This window comes from Bos javanicus, chromosome 11, assembly GCF_032452875.1.
Source record: "Bos javanicus breed banteng chromosome 11, ARS-OSU_banteng_1.0, whole genome shotgun sequence".
Classification (NCBI taxonomy): Eukaryota; Metazoa; Chordata; class Mammalia; order Artiodactyla; family Bovidae; genus Bos; species Bos javanicus.
Window position 1 is genome coordinate 31,169,429 of NC_083878.1, and position 19,695 is coordinate 31,189,123.

At 40.2% G+C, this 19,695-nt stretch overlaps 1 protein-coding gene and 1 long non-coding RNA gene across 7 annotated transcripts in view; one reads left to right on the forward strand and one right to left on the reverse strand.

Annotated features, from left to right (window-relative positions):
* The window catches only part of LOC133256999 (uncharacterized), a 284,150-nt gene that overhangs the window by 244,930 nt on the left and 19,525 nt on the right, over positions 1–19,695 (forward strand). The gene's annotated exons all lie outside the window — the stretch shown is intronic.
* The window catches only part of FSHR (follicle stimulating hormone receptor), a 193,068-nt gene that overhangs the window by 28,118 nt on the left and 145,255 nt on the right, over positions 1–19,695 (reverse strand). For 5 of the 6 annotated variants that reach the window (XM_061432313.1, XM_061432311.1, XM_061432310.1 and 2 more), the window contains one exon: positions 714–785. The exons of the other annotated variant lie outside the window; for it this stretch is intronic. In XM_061432313.1, coding sequence (XP_061288297.1) covers positions 714–785 — 72 coding nt within the window. The remainder of the gene's footprint in view (positions 1–713; positions 786–19,695) is intronic. 6 annotated transcript variants of the gene reach the window in all.

Genomic DNA, 19,695 nt, shown 5'->3' on the forward strand with positions numbered 1-19,695 from the left:
GACTAAAAGGCTGAAGAAAATCTCATTTTTCTGTTTGCACCTCATCCTCTGAAGCTTCCCCGTCGAGTCTGATCTAACATTTAAATGTAAAAGGAGTAAACTCTCTGGGACAATTTGAGGAACTAGAGGGGATTCTCTGTTTTTCTCTCTCTCTCCCTCGCTCCTTCCTTCCCTTTGCTCACTACATCCCTTTCCTACCTCTTTCTTTTGCATCTGTCCAGATTCTTACAATTTCACTATTGAAAATAAACTTGCCATTATATGTTGCCTTTTCTGTTGGTCTTTCAAAATAGATACCTTGGGAAAAGGTAAATACATTGTCATTAACACTTCAGTCAAGTGATTTCTTTATGCCTAGGGCAGCCTGGGCATTCTGGAAGGAGGAAGGGAGGCTGGTGGAAGACAAGGGGAGTTACAGGAGGGAGGCATGAAAAGCCCTCAACAGTGAAGGAAGGAGAGACTTCCTGATGTGCTGCAAACTGGCTCTGTTGACAGCTGTCTGACTGAGGAGCCTGCTGACTCAGCCTGCTGACTAAGTTGAGATTAGCTGGTCTTTAGGTAAAGCTGGGATGCTTGCTGTTTACCTTCCTACCCCTGCTCACCCAGAGCAACACGTTTGGAGAATGTAGACTACACAATGCTTTTTACAGGCCCAGAGGCTGTTGCGCAGAACAGCTATGAGTAAAGAGTTGGTGACCGCTCTTCAAACTTACAGTAAAACCTTTTGGAGAGACTGAATCTTGTGAACAGCTGGCAAGTGCTTAATACCTGTGTTGGATATTAACCTAGAGAGAGACAAAATAAGAGTGAGTGAAAAATGAAGCTGGCTGTTTTAACAATTGCCACCATCTAGGCTTTCCAAATACAAAATATCCATATTAAGCTTTCAGGAAAACTACCAGAAAATCCCATAATACATGTGAATCATGCTTATATTTTCTATTTTAAGGCTCTAATCAGGGTTTAGGAAGCTGCTGATACCTTAGAGAAAAGAAACTTATACTCAGACACAAAGATGGACACAATGCACACTTTTGCTAAAGAAGAAGAAATCAACATAATCCCAAAAGTAATTTGCAACTGGACAACAGAATTTACCTAAATGATCCCCTACTTCCAACCTCTACATACTCTGAAGAATTGCCTCTTCTCCTCTCCAAATGATTCTGTCGCTATTAGGGCATGAATTCCATACCCTTTGACCTCAGAGGATGCATGTGGGCCCATCAAACTCTCTCCTGGGAAGAAGTTGGAAGTTGGTTAGAGCAGAGTCTACTGATGCCATCATGCTCATGAGATAGTCCCTACATTTCTAGAGCTGAGATTTCCAGAGCTATATTGGATCCTTCCCAAGGCTTTCATGTCTTGGCCTGGGTTCCCCTGGAAGCCAAGCCTGAGACAAAGACTGCCTTATAGATAGTATATTTGATAATGTGACTTCAGTGAGTTGGGACAGGGGAAATGAAACAGAGATGGGGGAAAGATAATCAATATGAGTTGAGTTGGCCAGCACTACTTGTGACTGGTCTTTAATGCAAAGGACTTGACGTAGGAAATTTTCAAAATGGGTATCAAAACTGTTGCTCTGAATGAGGAAGAAAGGGAAGCATTTATTCACAGACTACTATTTCCTGTTGGTTGACGGCTTCCCCATGATGTTAACTCTCCACTCTGACTTGTACACTTGTGGGTGCTCAGAGACTTCCCTCTGGGCATCTCTTACATTGGTGTAGAAGCTGCCCTGGGACTAGAAATGAGAGGAACACAAGGTCAGAGTAGGTGTTGTCCAGCTGAAATTAAGCCGGTTGAAATTTGAGTGGAACTGGCTTCCACAGAAGTGGTAAAGAAGATTTTCAGTTGACAATGAGAGTTGTCTGGCATACCATTTTTCAGCATTTCTCAGACTCCTGTGAGATACCTAAAATCCTCCCAGTACCTCCCCACTCCCATTTCCATTTTCTCTGTGTGTCTTACCTACAGTTGGTCTTTTTGCTGGCAAGCTAAAGAACCTGCACCAGTACTCTCATCATTGTGAAAGAGCATGTGTGTCTGGGGTTTATGATTCTAGAGTAGACTTTGGTGTCCTGCTCTTTGCTTCTGTATTCAGAGAGCCCATAAATTCTGCCTACGGATTCTCTGTAATGGTTCTCAGATGTTTTGCTCCTGTTTGGTTCTCAGTGATCCACACAGAGCACATCTTCATCAGTTCTTCTTTTGATTATTTTGACAGCCCTTGAGATGGTCTCCCTTTGTTTTTCACTTGTGGAAAATGGCTGTTACCATGGTTTTATTAAGACTTCATTGTGTTATTTACTTTAAAAATTTTTTCCCACTGAAATGTAAACTGTTTCGTGTGGAGACCTGAGTTAACACAAGCATATACAGCTGTCTATCAGCCAGCACACTCAAGATAAAACCCAGCGCCACCAGCCTTCAAATTACTCTGTTGCCCCTTTGTACAATAGTCACCTCTCCTTTTACTTCCTATTCCTACCAACCACTGATCAGTTTCTATTTATATAATTTTGCCTTTTCAAAAATGTCATATCAGTGCAACCATACATTATGGAACTTCTTTCATACAGTATAAGGCATTTGAGATTCTTCCGTGTTGCTGTATGTATCGGTAGTTCACTGTTCTTTATTGCTGGTTAGTCTTCCTTTGAATGGGTATATCATCATTTGTTCATTCATCGGTAAAAGAACTCCTAAGTTGTTTCTAGCTTTTGTGATTATAAAAAAATACTGCTTTAAACATGTGTGTATTATGTGTGTGCGTGTTTGAGTGAGAGAGACCAAGACTGACAGAGGGAGAGAAACAGAGACCATTTCTACTTTTCTTGGATAAATGTCTATGAGTGGGATTGCTAGGTCGATGGTGAGTGTGTGTCTAACTGTATTAGAAACTGCCAGAGTGTTTCGCAAAGTGGCTGTACCATTTTGTATTCCAGCTAGCAATATATGAGAATTCTAGCAGCTCTGTATCCTTTGGTTTTTTAAAAAGATATATTCTTTGAATATAAAAATAATATATACTTATTGTGAGACTTATGGAAACATCTACAGAGGACAGTAAAAATCACCTCTAGATTCACTACCCAGAGATAGCTTCTGTTAACATTTGGAGTTTGAAATTTCTAACCCAAACAAATAGCTTTCATGATTGCTCTCCATCACCTCTGAGATGCTACTCAGAGAAATACCAACAGAAACATTGCCATAACTAAATATCTGCTAGCTTGACACACTCTTATTCTACATTTGTTATTTAATCATATCCAGCTTTCCACTATTTTTAGATCACTTCCCATGGGTCTATGGAATATTCTTTTAATGAGACATCAAAGCAAAGACCACACTTCATATTCTTTGACAATCTACACTACTACGTGCAGATTGGGAATACAGTATGTGCTCATAAAATACTAGGCTAATTGGTTGATGTTTCTAAAACATTTCTTGCTTCTGTCACCAGAATTTATTAAAACCCTTATTCCATTAATTTATTTGTCAGGTATCATGGCTACTTGGAGTAATTCATCTTAAACAGGGAAAGGGAGGTCTGGAGGCCAGGAATCAGGAGGATGGACATGTTAAGAACTTGACACAAGCCATTTCATCTTTCCAGATTGGAAAGGACACACAATGTGTGAACATCAAGGTAGACATTATATCAGACACTGCTCTACCCTGCTTCACATTCTTTTGTTCCTTCTTTTACTCTAGTGGTTACCATAGCAGCCAGCTACATACAGATTTAACTTAGCAGACACTGGCCTCAGTTATACTGGGTCTCTCTCATTTTCTACCCTAGGCTCCTCTACCATCTCTGAGTGGGACACTTGTAAGAATCTGCTCAACTATTTTGAGGCAGGGGGCAGATTGGGAAGTACGAGGAAGTTACCATCTCATAGGACAACTTTTCTAGTGGTGAACTCTTTGATCCCTTGGGTGAACAATTCTGAATATACTCTAAAGGACACCTTAGATGGACTCTAGCATAATTACACCTTGATTTCCTGGTGGCAGTCAGCTGATAAGATATTTCTGAGTTAGCTTCCCTTGTTCCTTCTTTTCTTCTTCTTAGTCATCTAACCCCTCTCCTCCAGTTTGAATGTAAAAGAAACTGCTAATTTGTTGAGTCCTTGTTCAGACATAGTTTGGATCACCTAAACTAAGAGAGCGGAGAAGGCAATGGCACCCCACTCCAGTACTTTTGCCTAGAAAATCCCACGGATGGAGGAGCCTGGTAGGCTGCAGTCCATGGGGTCGCTAAGAGTCGGACACGATTGAGCGACTTCACTTTCACTTTTCACTTTCATACATCGGAGAAGGAAGTGGCAACCCACTCCAGTGTTCTTGCCTGGAGAATCCCAGGGATGGGATGCTGGGTTGGCTGCCGTCTATGGGGTCACACAGAGTCGCACACGACTGAAGCGACGCAGCAGCAGACTAAGAGAGATACTAGCTTGTGCCAAGTTTCACATTTTCAGGGACTCCCTGATGGTTATCATCTGTCTTTACTCCAAATTTGTCTCCAGTTGGAGCCCAGCTTTGCTTCTCTTCCTTCTTTTACAGTAAAGTTTCTAGAAAGGGTTGTCTATGAATGCTGTCTTCATTTTCTATGTTCTATTCCTCTTCAACTTGTTGAGGATGCTCCAATTTGTTTTCATGCTATATCTCTCCCCTGAATCCACTTTTTTCATGCCTCATGTCTACTAACCCATAAACAATAAATCTAAATTCTCATTTTTTTATGCCTTTCAGAATTTTTCATGCCTCATGTCTACTAACCCATAAACAATAAATCTAAATTCTCATTTTTTTTATGCCTTTCAGAATTCAGTATTCTCTGCCAAGTCTCTCTCTTTTATTAGTTTCTGTCCAATTGAACTTTTCTATTATTCCACATCTTTGTTACTCCCTTTGAACTTTTTTTGTTGTTGATGCCCCCTCTATCTGTGGGCTTTCCTGGTGGCTCAGATGATAAACAATCAGCCTGCAATGAGGGAGACCTGGGTTCAATCCCTGGGTTGGGAAGATCCCCTGGAGAAGGTCATGGCAACCCACTCCAGTATTCTTGCCTGCAGAACCTGCCATGGACAGAGTAGCTTGGTGGGCTACAGTCCAAGAGGTTGCAAAGAGTCGGACATGACAGAGCACTAAGTACATGGCATACTGCCTCTATCTGTACTCTGAGCCTTCTGCCCCTTTTCTCTCATTTTGCTGGGAAGGTCTCATTTCCCATGGCTTCAAATAGTGTTGATATGATGACCACTCCTAGATTTATAGTTGACTTCTGACCTCTCCAGTCTGTCCCTAAAGTTTACTTCATATATCCTGTTCTGGATGTCTTATTGGCATAGTGAACTAAACTAGTTCCCCCACTATTACCTTCACAAAACTGCTGTTTCTCAGTTCTTCCTCATAAATAGCATTCCCATCTATCAGTTGTTAGGAATGTGACAGTAAACTTGGCTTCTTCACCCTCATCACCCAGAATTCAGTCCATCTCAAAGTCCTCTTAGATTCCATTTCCAAAATATTTCTTGATTCCATATAATTTCTTCCATCTCTGTCAACACCATTCTAGAACAAACCGCCATCATCTTTCAAGATTTCTGTCATAGTCTACTGCTTTCCAGACGTTTAATCCTGTCCTTTTCAAACCCATTCTCCATTCAGCACAGAGCATTCATTTTAAAAATGTAAATCAGATGGCATTAGTTCTCTGCTTTTCTTTAGTTATTTCCCATAGTAAAATTTCTACTCTTACTGCCTATCTTGCACCTTCATCTGATGTCATTTCCCCAATTCACTTCAGCACCACTGCTTTCCTTCAATTTTTCAGATACACTAAGTTCCTCCCTGTTTCTAGGCATTTGCTTATTATGCTCTATCTGGAAGGCTTACCATCCACGCCTTACCTGGCCAACCTCAACTCATCCTTCAGGGTTCAGTTACAAATGTCATTTTCTGAGAGAAGAGCTCCCTGATTGCCAAGCTAACTTAAGGTTTTTGATTTTTCCCAGTATAATCATATTCTTTTTAGCAATTTTCCCTTACTACTGCTCAGCAAAATTCTCAACTGTATATGATTTTGTGTTTATGTTCTATTCAATGTCTGTGTCTTCAACCAGATTGAACATCTTCAATATTCTTCTGATGACAGAAATCATGTTTTTTCCTGAAAACTCGATGTTGACACAGTGGATGACACATGTCATGTGCTTGTGTATGTACCAGGCCAGGCAATGTGTTATGTGTTGTTAGAGATGAACACACAAAAGGAATCACTCACTAGCTATGTTTCATACCTAATGGATTTAATATTAGGTTAAATTGTCCATTACCTAATGTATAACTACCTGGCTGTCTCTTAGTAAATGAGTAAGAATTTTATATAATTGAAGGAGAAAAAGGTTTCTTATTATCAACAAGAAGAGTGCAAGTACATTATTTAATATCAAAAATATGCACTCCCAAAGTCACTATACTTACGGGACATCTATAAATGTCTATAGATGCACATTGAAAGCTTTGGTCTTTAAAGAAAACACACAGCAAAAACGGTCAAGATTATTCCAGTAGTTTTGAGTTTTAGACACTTAAAAAGATCTAGTGACTATCTAGTGAGATGGATTATTGATGATAACTCTATAGCTGAAACTCTTCATAACCCCAAGATAACTCAGGAAATGGAGTTTGGATGAACACTTACTTTTCAATTCATTTTTCCCCTTTGATCAATAAATTCATGTCTGATGGAGCCTGGAAGTGGGTAATCAGCTTGGAGCTCTATGTCTCAATGGGTTTGGTTTGGTCAAATGACTGTTTGCTGTGAAATTATTTTGGTTCACTCAACCGCAGTTAATCCTCACAAACAGGTAAAGGCCTGAGGGTAAAATGCCAGCAAATTTAAGTTCTGCAAATGGATCTTCTAAAGCAAGGCAACTGCTCATAGTCGTCCCTTCTCAACAGCCGGCTTTACATTCTGAACTGCTGTTAACATCTTTCATGCCTGACTGTCCCCAGTATTGATTACAGTGATGAAAATGGATCCTTGTGTTGCCAGGATGAACTTAGTGAAGTCCCTTCAGTTGATGGGAGCCAATTCCACTATGTCATACCATCTCACTAAATAATATATTTGCTTCCAAGAACAATTGACCCCACAGCTCTAAGGCTCATTGTCCTGAACATCGTTAGTGCTTTCATAAACCTTCAACAGTGCTGGTGTGTGTTTTTTCTTAAACTTTCAGTGTTTTGGGCTCACTTGTCTTGCTTTGGGCTAGACATCTTCCTTCCATACAATGTCCATCCTATCCAAAAGAGGATGCCAAAGACCATACCCTTGTTTTCAGGGAATGCACAAGTGAATTGAGGAGTTAAGGTTAGTATAGAGGAAATACTCGGATGGGTCTAGTGCTAAGATGTATGTTGTTGATAGTGAGTGTCTTAAGACTCAGGGAAGGGGAGAGCAATGTGAGATGGATTACTCATGGAGGAGCTCTTGCAGGAAGGAGAGGAAATCAGATTTTACGACAGTATAGAGTTTATTGGCCTGAACTAGGGAAATGAGTGTGTATAGCTTAAACCACAAGAGGGGTTTGAGAGATGGGGCACAGAGGAGAATGGAATGGAAAGGGAAGGGAAAGAGGAGGCAGTATCTCAACAACTTTTAAAACTAGGTAGAGAAGCATGCAGAGAAGGCAATGGCGCCCCACTCCAGTACTCTTGCCTGGAAAATTCCATGGATGGAGGAGCCTGGAAGACTGCAGTCCATGGGGTCGCTGAGGGTCGGACATGACTGAGCGACTTCACTTTCACTTTTCACTTTCATGCATTGGAGAAGGAAATGGCAACCCACTCCAGTGTTCTTGCCTGGAGAATCCCAGGGATGGGGGAGCCTGGTGAGCTGCCGTCTATGGGGTCGCACAGAGTCGGACATGACTGAAGCGACTTAGCAGCAGCAGTACATAATCCACTGAACTGAAAAATGTCAGGAGAACAAGACATCACTCTTCATCACAGGTGCTAGCCAAGAATGCAATTTTTTCTATTCTACCCAAAATCCACCGTGGCAGGGAATGATCAATTCTGAGACTGTGTGAACCAGTTTTCTTTTAGTTTGTGAACTGAGGCAGAAGCAGAGTTTATACCATGGCCTTAATGGCCTCTTGAGGTATTTTAAAGAAAGCTGAGCACTGAAGAATTGATGCTTTTGAACTGTGGTGTTGGAGAAGACTCTTGAGAGTCCCTTGGACTGCAGGGAGATCCAACCAGTCCATCCTAAAGGAGATCAGTCCTAAATGTTCATTGGAAGGACTGATGTTGAAGCTGAAACTCCAATACTTTGGCCACCTGATGCGAAGAGCTGACTCATTGGAAGAGACCCTGATGCTGGGAAAGATTGAGGGCAGGAGAAGAAGGGAATGACAGAGGACGAGATGGTTGAATGGCATCACTGACTCAATGGAGATGGGTTTGGGTGGACTCCAGAAGTTGGTGATGGACAGGGAGGCCTGGCGTGCTGCAGTCCATGGGGTTGCATAGAGTCAGACACGACTGAGCGACTGAACTGACTTGAGATATTTTAGGCAAATTTGATATAAAAATGGGATGCTGTTAGTTGTGTGTCTAGGTTAGGGGTTTATTATTTTTGCCAAAACACATTTCCTAGAAGCCAAGATCAAGGGTTTGAACTTGACCTCCTTTTCTCATCTTCTGATTGGTTTATCATGATATATTTGTTTGCACCTAATATAAGACTGTTTCTTCCTTATTGATTTTTACATTGTAAAGTGCATTTTTCTCTCTTAGATAAAATGTACTTCTTCCTCCTGACCACTCTGGGAGAAGTTAGTTATCCACTGATTCATAAGAAGGAGAGGAGTATACTATAGTTAATTAATAAAAGAGAAGACTCCTTACCTTTTCAGGCTCACTGATACTAAGATTTCTATTAAATGTAGGTAGTTATTGACTGAGAGTTTGTGTCTCTATATACACCATTAGAAAAGATGCTAACATGTACTTTCCAAATCATTAAATAAAGACTTGATTAAGTATAGAATCGCATACATTTGGAGTTAGGTGGGAGTGTGTGTAATAAGCTGTTGTTCAATGAAAAAGGCATTAGACTTAAGACTAGGAACCCTGGATTTAAGCGCTTTCTCTCTCACAAGCTGGATGATGTTAAGCAGTTCATTTACCTTTTCAGAGCCTCAGTTTCTCCTTCTGTAAAATGATCTTGTATACGCCATTTACCTGAGACAGTAGGAGAGCCTGTTTTCTTGCCTCTCCAGTCTCATACTTTCAAAGTTAGAAATATTTAACTCCTATTCAGCTCAAACTGGCCTTGGTCTCCATGGAAACCAGACTCTGTAGCAATCGGTGGGAATTTAATAAGCCCCAAAGCAGGGTTCTGAAGATCTCAGCCTTATTAGCCTGGCTGCAGATTCTGTGTGTGTGTGTGTGTGTTAGGATTTATTTATCATTGATTTTTTGGCTGTGCTGGTCTTTGTTGCTGTGTGAGGGCTTTCTCTAGTTGCAGCGGGTGGGGGCTGCTCTCTAGTTGCAGCGTGCAGGCTTCTCATTGTGGTGACTTCCCTTCTTATAGAGGATGGGCTCTAGGTGCACACGATTCAGTAGTTTTGGCTCCTGGGCTCTAGAACGCTGGCTCAGCAGTTGTGGTCCATGGGCTTAGTTGCTCCATGATGTGGAATCTTCCTGTCCCCAGCACCGGCAGGTGGATTCTTAACCACTAGACCACTAGGGAAGGCCAGATTCTGTTTTTTTTTTTTTTTTGGCTGTGCTGAGTCTCCATTGCTTTGCACGGACTTTCTCTAGCTGCAGTGAGCAAGGGCTACTGTCTGCTTTGGTGCCCGGGTTTCTCCCTGTAGTGGCTTCTCTCGTTGCTCAGCCCAGGCTCCAGGGTGTGGTTTTCAGTAGTTGTGGCACATAGGTTCAGTAGTTGCAATGTATGGGCTTAGTTGCTCCTTGGCATGTGAAATCTTTCCAGACCAGGGATCGAACCTGTGTCCCCTGCAATGCCAGGTGGATTCTTATCCACTGTGCCACCAGGGAGGTCCTGGATTCTGTTTTGACCTAATATTCTGGCTTAGCAATCAGGCTCTGGTCCTATTCTCAGATGGGAAGTGTAGCATAGCATCAAACTAGTAGCTCTGATGCTAGAGGTGCACATATGCTAAGTAACTTCAGTTGTGTCCAACTCCTTGTGACCCCCATGGACTGTAACCCCTCAGCTCCTCTGTCCATTGGGTTCTTCAGGCAAGGATACTGGAGACTGGAGTGGGTTGCCATGCCCTCCTCCAGGTAATCATCCCGACTCAGAGATCAAACCTGCTAGAGGATCTGGATTTAAGTCCTGACTGTACTGCTTTTTAAGATGTATGGCCTTAAGGAGTTAGTTGAAGCCTACAGGACTCAAATCTTTTATCTTTCACCCAGGGAAATAAGATTATTCAAAATGAAGCCTTAGCACTGTGTCCAGACACTGTTATTGATCATGCATGCTATGCATGGTAAGTTGCTTCAGTCACGTCTGACTCTTTGTGACGTCATGGACTGTAGCACTCCAAGCTCCTCTGTCCTTGGGGATTCTCCAGGCAAGAATACTGGAGTGGGTTGCCATGTCCTCCTCCAGGGGATCTTCCTGACCTAGGGATTGAACCTGCGTCTCTTATGTCTTCTGCATTAGGAGGTGGATTCTTTATCACTAGCACCACCTGGGAAGTCCATTGATCATGGTCCAGACTTATATTCCTTTGTCCTCACTGAGAACTTGTCTGATTTCCTGGTTTCCCTAGAACCTGAGCCATGACTTGCTTTCCTCTAGTTCTCTTGGGCACTGAGATGCTGTTTCTGTGTCTGGGTCTCTGTTCTGCTTGTGGGACCTCTATGATGCCTGGGCAGGGTGTCTGTTACCTTTTGCCTAAGGCTCCGTGTGCCCTGTCGCAACCACTGGAAGCCACAGCTGAACTTCCCAGATTCCTCCTGCCCCTTTTCTCTAATTTCCTCCTGCTGCTTTTGACAAACCTGCCTGGATTAACCTTCTTGCCTGTCTGATTCTGTTCAGTCTTTGGGTCCTGGTTGTTGGTCATCTCAATGAAAATTACTGCAAAGCCTTGAAAAAATTGAAGATGACTTACCAATTAAAAAAAAAAAAAAACAAGTGATCCAAATTTGTTGTCTTCTTCTGTGATGACAAATGACTATAAGAACGCTACAAAGCGGATATTTTAAAATTCAACACATTTATCTCTTTAAGGGAAGGGTGATGTGTTAATGAGGAGGAATACAACAGCATTTCAAAGGAAAGAATTTGGGGGGAAAATGGAAATTTATTGCTGAAAATGATGCATGGTTTCATTTATAAAAACTCACAGTGCATATTTTAAAAACAAGGATATGCAACTTTCTGACTCTAAAGCTTTTCACTGGGTTTTGAACCCTTTGATTAGAAACAAAAATGCAACATCTTTCAGGTAGTTTGTAAGAACGTCTGATTGACATTAGGGAAGAAGATTGACTAGCTGAATTTCATAAAAATGTTTGCATGAAAGAAATGGATTGAACGTGAAGCCTGGATGACTCAGGGAGTGTAGCCATAGGCTTGTCTTCCATTGGAGCTACTTGTTTCAGTGAAGTTTTGTTCTCATCTTTGACAGCCATTAAAATCTAGTATTGATATGACCCATGAATTGCTTTTCCAAATGTTAAACTAAGGATTAAAAAATAATAAAGTGCGGGGGGGACACGATGGTGGAGGAGTAGGTAGACTTAGAGTACATCTCTCCCCACGGATACATCAGGAATACACCTTCAGACACAGAAGTGTGTGCAGAGTACCAGCTGAGAGTGGACAGGAGTACCTGACCAGCGGAAAATAATATATAGAGCCATGCAAAACTCAGTAGGATGAAGGAACTAGGGGGAAAAGTAGGAGTGTTAGTAAGACTGGACTTGCCCTCAGCTGGTGGAGGAACTGAAGCAGGGGTCTGATCCCCACCATTGGGGCAATATCTGAGTCAGAGGAGAAACATTTAAGGCTGAGAGTGAAACAGCTGATCTGTGGCAGCCTAAATGGAATGAGAATCAGACAGTCCTTGCCAGAGCCATACATGCCCCAGACAGGAATGCTGGTCCCCTGGAAAGTGCAGCGACTGGGAGCTGGAGTTCAGGGATTGTGGAGCAATCATAGGGTGATGGGTGTTGGTGATTGAGGAGAGAGGAATCAAGGGGATGTGAGGGAGGAGATCGTGGTGGGAAATGCCTGTGGAGGAAAGCCAGGCAGCCATGGAAGCAAGGTGATACTGCTGAGTCACATGTAGGGGGTGGAGCCATCACCATAGCCTCTCTCTCCTCACATGCCAGCATCGGCAGCTGAACGTTAGAGAGGCTGGCCCATCAAACACCTGACACCCTGAACTACAGAGGAGGACCCCACCCAGGGTGCTCCTTTAAGTGCCTGATGTGCCAATCTACAGAGTAGGACCCCAGCCGAGGGGAGCTCTATGTGCCTGACACACTGAACAACAGAAAAGTCCTCCAGGCAAGGAAGTCCTCTAAGTGCCGCAACAGGCGGAGAGGCCTTCTGATCACCAGCTACAAGATTGAAAAAAGATTCTGATAGGAGCATAACTCCTGCAGCGGAGGCCCTCCGTATCCCTGCACACTAGGCACCGCCAGGGTCCCTGGAAGCCAGCCAGCTGCACCACTTTCACACTCAGCTCTCACTGGGGCAGAGCTGCCTCAGACCAAAAAAAAAAAAAAAAATGTCTTGTGTCTGTGCACAGGGTTGCTTCAGTTATGTCTGACTCTTTGTGAGCCTGTAGACTGTGGCCTGCCAGGCTTCTCTGTCAGGGAGAGGGGATCTCCAGCAAGAATACCGGAGCGTATTGGCCAATACTGGTTGCCCTTCCCTTCTAGAGCACTGTATTTCCTGCTGCCCTAGCCGCCAACTCCTCTGAGTACCTGGTGCTGCCAGAACCCCTGCGACCCAAACAGCTGCAGCACCTCCACACCTGGCCCTCACAGGGGCAAACCCAAGTCCTTCAGGGCAGCCTCAGGAGCAAACCCCAGTGGACAACCCTCATGTAGAGGTGGAAATAAAACCACAATCAAAACCCAGGGGCAGTGTGGCTAAGGAAGAAGACCCAAAACCTTCCCACCAGCTGTACAAGCTGAAGATAAATCCACACAATTGACTAGGCAGACTCTGTGTCTATGGAATATATACAAGGTTGTTGAGAGCTCCCACAAAAGAAAATGCTCTAGTTATGATAGCTGTGGACGTTAGAGGCAAGGACACACAGGCGTAGGGCCAGATTAGAATCTGAGCTGCCCCCACAGCGGGTCCAGAGATCAGCACAGTTGTGGAGGGCATCCTAGGGAGGTGAGGTAGACTGTGTGACTCCCAGTGAGGGAAAGGACTGACAGCAGTGACTCAAGAAAAAAATTAGTATTCTTTTGTTTTCACTTGTTCTGCAGATTCTTTTGGAGTTTTTTTTTTTTTTTCCTCCCGGCACCTCCCCCCCCACCCCCCGTTCTGTTGTAGTTGTTGATTTTATTGGTACTATGAAATCCAATTAAGCTTTTGAGCTTTTTTTTCCCTTTTTCCTCAGTCACATTTTTTATTGTTGTTATAAACCTCTGCCTCTATGTTGGGATTTTGCAGTGCTGAGGAGTTTTTCTTTTTTTTTTTAATTTTTAATTTGTTTAATCTATTATTATTTTCTTTACATTTATCCCTTTCTTTGCTTTTCCTACTGTTCTTTCCCCCTTGCAGTTAATCTTTAATATATATAAATATTCTTTATCTACCTCTATGTAACTTTGCATATCTATTCTGTCTTTCCTTTCCTCTCAAAATGTTTGTTAGTTTTATTTTCATTGTATTATTCCCCAATTGGCACCTTTCCTTAGTTTTGTTTTCCAGTTTGTGCTTTAGTTAGTTTTGTTCTGGTAGATATAATTTTTGATTTCCTTTGTTCACTGGATCAATCTCTTGTACTTTATTTTTGTTGGACTGTTTTGATTTTGCTTATGGGTGTGTTTGTATATGTGTATATTCAGTCACAGCTTTTTTTGTCATTATAAACCTCTGCCTCTATGCTGGGCTTTTGCAATTCTGTGGAGTTTTCCTTTTTTTTTTCTTTTTTATTTCTTCCTTTTTTTTCCTTTCCTCTTCTTAATAATTTTAATTTTTAAAAACCTATTATATTTTTCTACATTTATTCCTTTTTTTGCCTTTCCTACTGTTCTTTTCTCCTTGCAGTTAATCTTTAATATATATATAAATCTTCTTCATCTACTTCTATTTAACTTTGCATATCTAGTCTTTCTTTTCTTTCTTTCCTTTCCTCTCAACTTATTAATTAGTTTTGTTTTCATTGCTTTATTCCCCAGTTGGTATCTTGTTTTAGTTTTGTTTGCCAGTTTGTGTTTTAGTTAGTTTTGTTCTTAACTAGTAAATATAATTTTTGATTTCCTATGTTCACCAGGTCAATCTACTGTACTTAATTTTTGTTGGACTGTTTTTACTTTGCCCATGGGTATATATGTGTATATTCCATTTTTTAAATTATTATTTGCCTGATTCTGTAACTGCCATTAGTCTGGGGTTCATCTTTGGTTTCTCAATTTTTGGATATTTGTTTTAATCTCACTTAATGCCATAAGAGACCACTTGTGGAATCTTTGTTCCAGACCAGAGATCAAACCCTGAGCCTTTGGAGTGGATGCACTGACTCCAAGATCATAGACTGCCAGAGAACTAACCCTAGGGAGTATCAAATAGTGAGAACTCACACAAAGGAAACCACTTGAATATAAGACCCAGCATCACCCAACCACCAGAGGCACCTTGTGCAGGATGCCTCATCTAAACAACAAACAAAACAAAAATACAAAGCCAGTCGTCAGCAGACAGGATTACCACCTCACTCAGACTTCCCTGGTGGCTCAGATGGTGAAGCATCTGCCTAAAATGCAGGAGATCCGGGTTTGATTCCTGGGTTGGGAAGATCCCCTGGAGAAGGAAATGGCAACCCACTCCAGTACTCTTGCCTGGAAAATCCCATGGACAGAGTCCACAGGGTTGTAAAGAGTCAGACATGACTGAGTGATGACTTCACTCTTCACTTTCAGCCTTGCCCATCAGAGGAAAAACAAACAAAAACTCAGCACAAATCTCACCCTAAACAAAGCCCACACAAACCACTGGACCAACCTTATGAGGGCAGAAACCAAAAGTAAGAATGAATTCAACTTTCTTCAAGGAAAAAATTCAACTTCCCTTGAAGCCTGGGAAAAGGAGACCTCAAACATAATAAGTTAAAAAAAAAAAAAAAAAGGCAGAGAAATACTACACAAATGAAGGCACAAACTAGAAACACAGAAGTGCAAATAAATGAAAAGGAAATAGGCAAACTATCTGAAAAAGAATTCAGAATAATGATAGTAAAGATGATCAAAAACCTTGAAAACAAAATGGAGAAAATGAAAGAATCAATTAACAAAGACCTAGAAGAATTAAAGAATAAACATACAGAGACAAACAACACAATTACTGAAATTAAAAATACTCTAGAGGGAATCAATAGCAGAACATTTGAAGCAGAAGGATGAATCAGTGAGCTGGAAGATAAAATGGTGGAAATAACTTCTGAAGAGCACAATAAAGTAAAAAGAATGAAAAGAACTGAGGATAGTCTCAGAGACCTCTGGGACAATATCAAACACACCAACATTAGAATTATAGGGTCCCAGAATAAGAAGAGAAAAAGAAAGAGTATGAAAAAAATTTTGAAGAGATTATAATTGAAAATTTCCCCAACATGGAAAAGGAAATAGTCAATCAAATTCAAGAGGCACAAAGAGTTCCATAAAGGATAAATTCAACAAGAAACATGCCAAGACACATAATAATCAAACTAATAAAGACTAAACACAAAGAATATTAAAAGCAGCAAGGGGGAAGCAACAAGTAATATACAAGGGAAACCACATATGCTTAATAGCTGATCTTTCAGCAGAAACTCTACAGTTCAGAAGGGAATGGCAGGATATATTTAAAGTACTGAAAGGGAAAAATCTACAACCAAGATTACTGTACCTGGCAAGGATCTCATTCAAAAGTGATGGAGAAATAAAAAGCTTTTCAGACAAGCAAAAGTTAAGATAATTCAGTACCACCAAAACAGTTTCACAACAAATGTTAAAGGGACTTATATAGTCAAGAAATACAAAAGAAGAAAAAAAGATCTACAAAATCAACCCCAAACCACTAAGAAAAATGTCAATAGGAAGAGATATATCAATAATTACTTTAAATGTAAATGGATTAAATGGTCCAACCAAAAGACACAGACTGGCTGAATGGATACAAAAACAAGAACCATATATGTGCTGTCTACAAGAACCCCCACTTCAGACCTAAAGACACATATAGACTGAAAGCGAGAGGATGGAAAAATATATTCCATGCAAGTGAGAAGCAAAAGAAAGCTGGAGTAGCAATCCTTATATCAGACAAAATAGAACTTAAAGAATATTACAAGAGATAAGGAAGGACACTGCATAATGATCAAGGGATCAATCCAAGAGGAAGACATAACAATTGTAAATATCTATGCACCCAACATAGCACCTCAATACATAAGACAAACACTAACAGACAGAAAAGAAGAAATTGACAGTAACACAATAATAGTAGGAGACTTTAACACCCCACTCACACCAATGGACAGGTCATCAAAACAGAAAAGTAATAAACACAAATCTTAAATGATATATTAGATGAGATGGATCTCATTGATATTTTCAGGACATTCCATCCAAATGCAGAAGAATACACCTTCTTCTCAAGTGCACATGAAACATTCTCCAGGATAGACCACATCTTGGGTCACAAATCAAACCTCAGTACATTTAAGAGAATTGAAGTCATATCAAGCATCTTTGACCACAATGCTATGAGACTAGATATCAATTACAAGAAAAAAACTGTAAGAAACACAAATACATGGAGATTAAACAACACGTTTCTAAATAACCAACAGGTTACTGAAGAAATCAAAAGGGAAATAAAAAAATTTCTAGGAACAAATGACAGTGAAAACATGACAACTCAAAACCTATTGGATGCAGCAAAAGTAGTTCTAAGAGGAAAGTTTATAGCAATACAGTCCTACCTCAAGAAACAAGAAAAACATCAAATAGACAACCTGACTTTACACCTAAAACAACTGGAAAAAGAAGAACAAAAGAACCCCCCAAGATTAGTAGAAGGAAAGAGATTATAAAGATCCAAGCAGAAATAATGAAAAAGCAATGGAAGAAACAATAGTAAAGATTAATAAAAATAAAAGCTGGTTCTTTGAGAAGATAAACAAAATTGACAAAACTTTAGCCAGACTCATCAGGAAAAAAAGAGGAAGAATCAAATCAACAAATAAGAAATGAAAAAGGAGAGGTTACAACAGACAATGCAGAAATACAAAGGATTATAAGACAGTATTATGAACAACTATATGGCTATAAAATAGATAACCTGGAAGAAATGGACAGATTCTTAGAAAAATTCAGTTCCAAGACTGAACCAGGAAGAAATAGAAATTATGAACAACCCAATCACCAGCACTGAAATCAAAGTTGTCATCAAAAAATTGCCCCCAAAACAAAAGCCCAGGACCAGATGGCTTCACAGGAGAATTCTATCAAACATTTAGAGAAGAGCTAATGCCTATCCTTCTAAAACTCTCAAATAATTTCAGAGGAAGGAACACTTCCATACTCATTCTACGAGGCCACCATCACCGTGATACCAAAACCAGACAAAGACAACACAAAAAAAGAAAACCACAGGCCAATATCATTGATGAACATAGATACAAAAATCCTCAACAAAGTTTTAGCAAACAGAATTCAATAACACATCAAAAAGCTCATATACCATGATCAAGTTTGGTTTATTCCAGGGATGCAAGGATTTTTTAATATAGGCAAATCAATCAGTGTGATAGACCATATTAACAAACTGAAAGATAAAAACCATATGATAATCTCAATAGATGCAGAAAAAGCTTTTGACAAAATTAAGCACCCATTTATGATTAAAACTTCAAAAAATGGGCATAGAAGGAACCTACCTCAACATAGTAAAGGCCATATATGATAAGCCTACGACAAACATTATTCTCAGTGGTGAAAACCTCAAAGCATTCCACTTAATATCAGGAATAAAACAAGGGTGTCTACTTTCACCATTGTTTTTCAACATAGTTCTGGAAGTCCTAGCTATAGCATTCAGAGAAGAAAAAGAAAGAAAAGGAATCAAATTGGAAAAGAAGTAAAGCTCTCACTGTTTGCAGATGACATGATATTGTACACAGAAAACCCTAAAGATAATATCAGAAAATTACTAGAGCTAATCAGTGAATTTAGCAAAGTTGCAGGGTACAAAATCAATACACAGAAATCACTTGCATTTCCACATACTAACAATGAAAAATCAGAAAGAGAAGTTAAGAAATCAATCATTTCTTCACCATTCTTCACCTTCACCATTGCAACAAACAGAATTAAATATCTAGGAATACACTTATTTAAGTATACAAAAGAACTGTACATGGAAAATTAAAAGACACTAATGAAAGAAATAAAAGATGACATAAACAAATGTAGAGATATTCCATGTTCCTGGGGAGGAGGAGTCAATATTGTGAAAGTGACTATACTACCAAATGCAACCTACAGATTCAATGTGATCCCTATCAAATTACCAATGGCATATTTCACAGAACTAGAACAAAAATTTTCACAATTCATATGGAAACACAAAAGACCCCGAATAGCCAAAGCAGTCTTGAGAAAGAAAAATGGAGCTGGAGAAATCAAGCTCCTTGACTTCAGGTTATACTACAAATCTACAGTCATCAAGACAGTATGGTACTGGCACAGAAACTGAAATATAGACCAACAGAACAAGGATAAAAAGCTCAGAAATAAACCCATGCACCTATGGTTGCCTTATTTTTGACAAAGGAGGCAAGAATATATAATGGAGCAAAGACAGCCTCTTCAATAAATGGTCCTGGGAAAACTGGACAGCTACATGTAAAAGAATGAAATTAGAATACTTCCTAACACCATACACGAAGATAAACTCAAAATGGATTAAAGACCTAAATGTAAGACCAGAAACTATAAAACTCTTAGAGGAAAACGTAGGCAGAACACTTGACATAAATCAAGGCAAGATCCTCTATGACCCACCTCCTAGAGTAATGGAAATAAAAACCAAAGTAAACAAGGACCTGATTAAACTTAAATGCACAGCAAAGGAAGCTACAAGCAAGATGAAAAGACAACCTTCAGAGTGGGAGAAAATAATAGCAAATGAAACAACTGACAAAGGGTTAATTTCCAAAATATACAAGCAGCTCATACAACTCAATGCCGGAAAAACAAACAACCCAATAAAAAAGTGGGAAAAAGACCTAAACAGACATTTCTCCAAAGAAGGCATACAGATGGCTAACAAACCATGAAAAGATGCTCAACATCACTCATTATTAGAGAAATGCAAATCAAAACTACAATGAGATATCACCTCACACTGATCAGAATGGCCCTCATCAAAAAGCCTACAAACAGTAAATGCTGGAG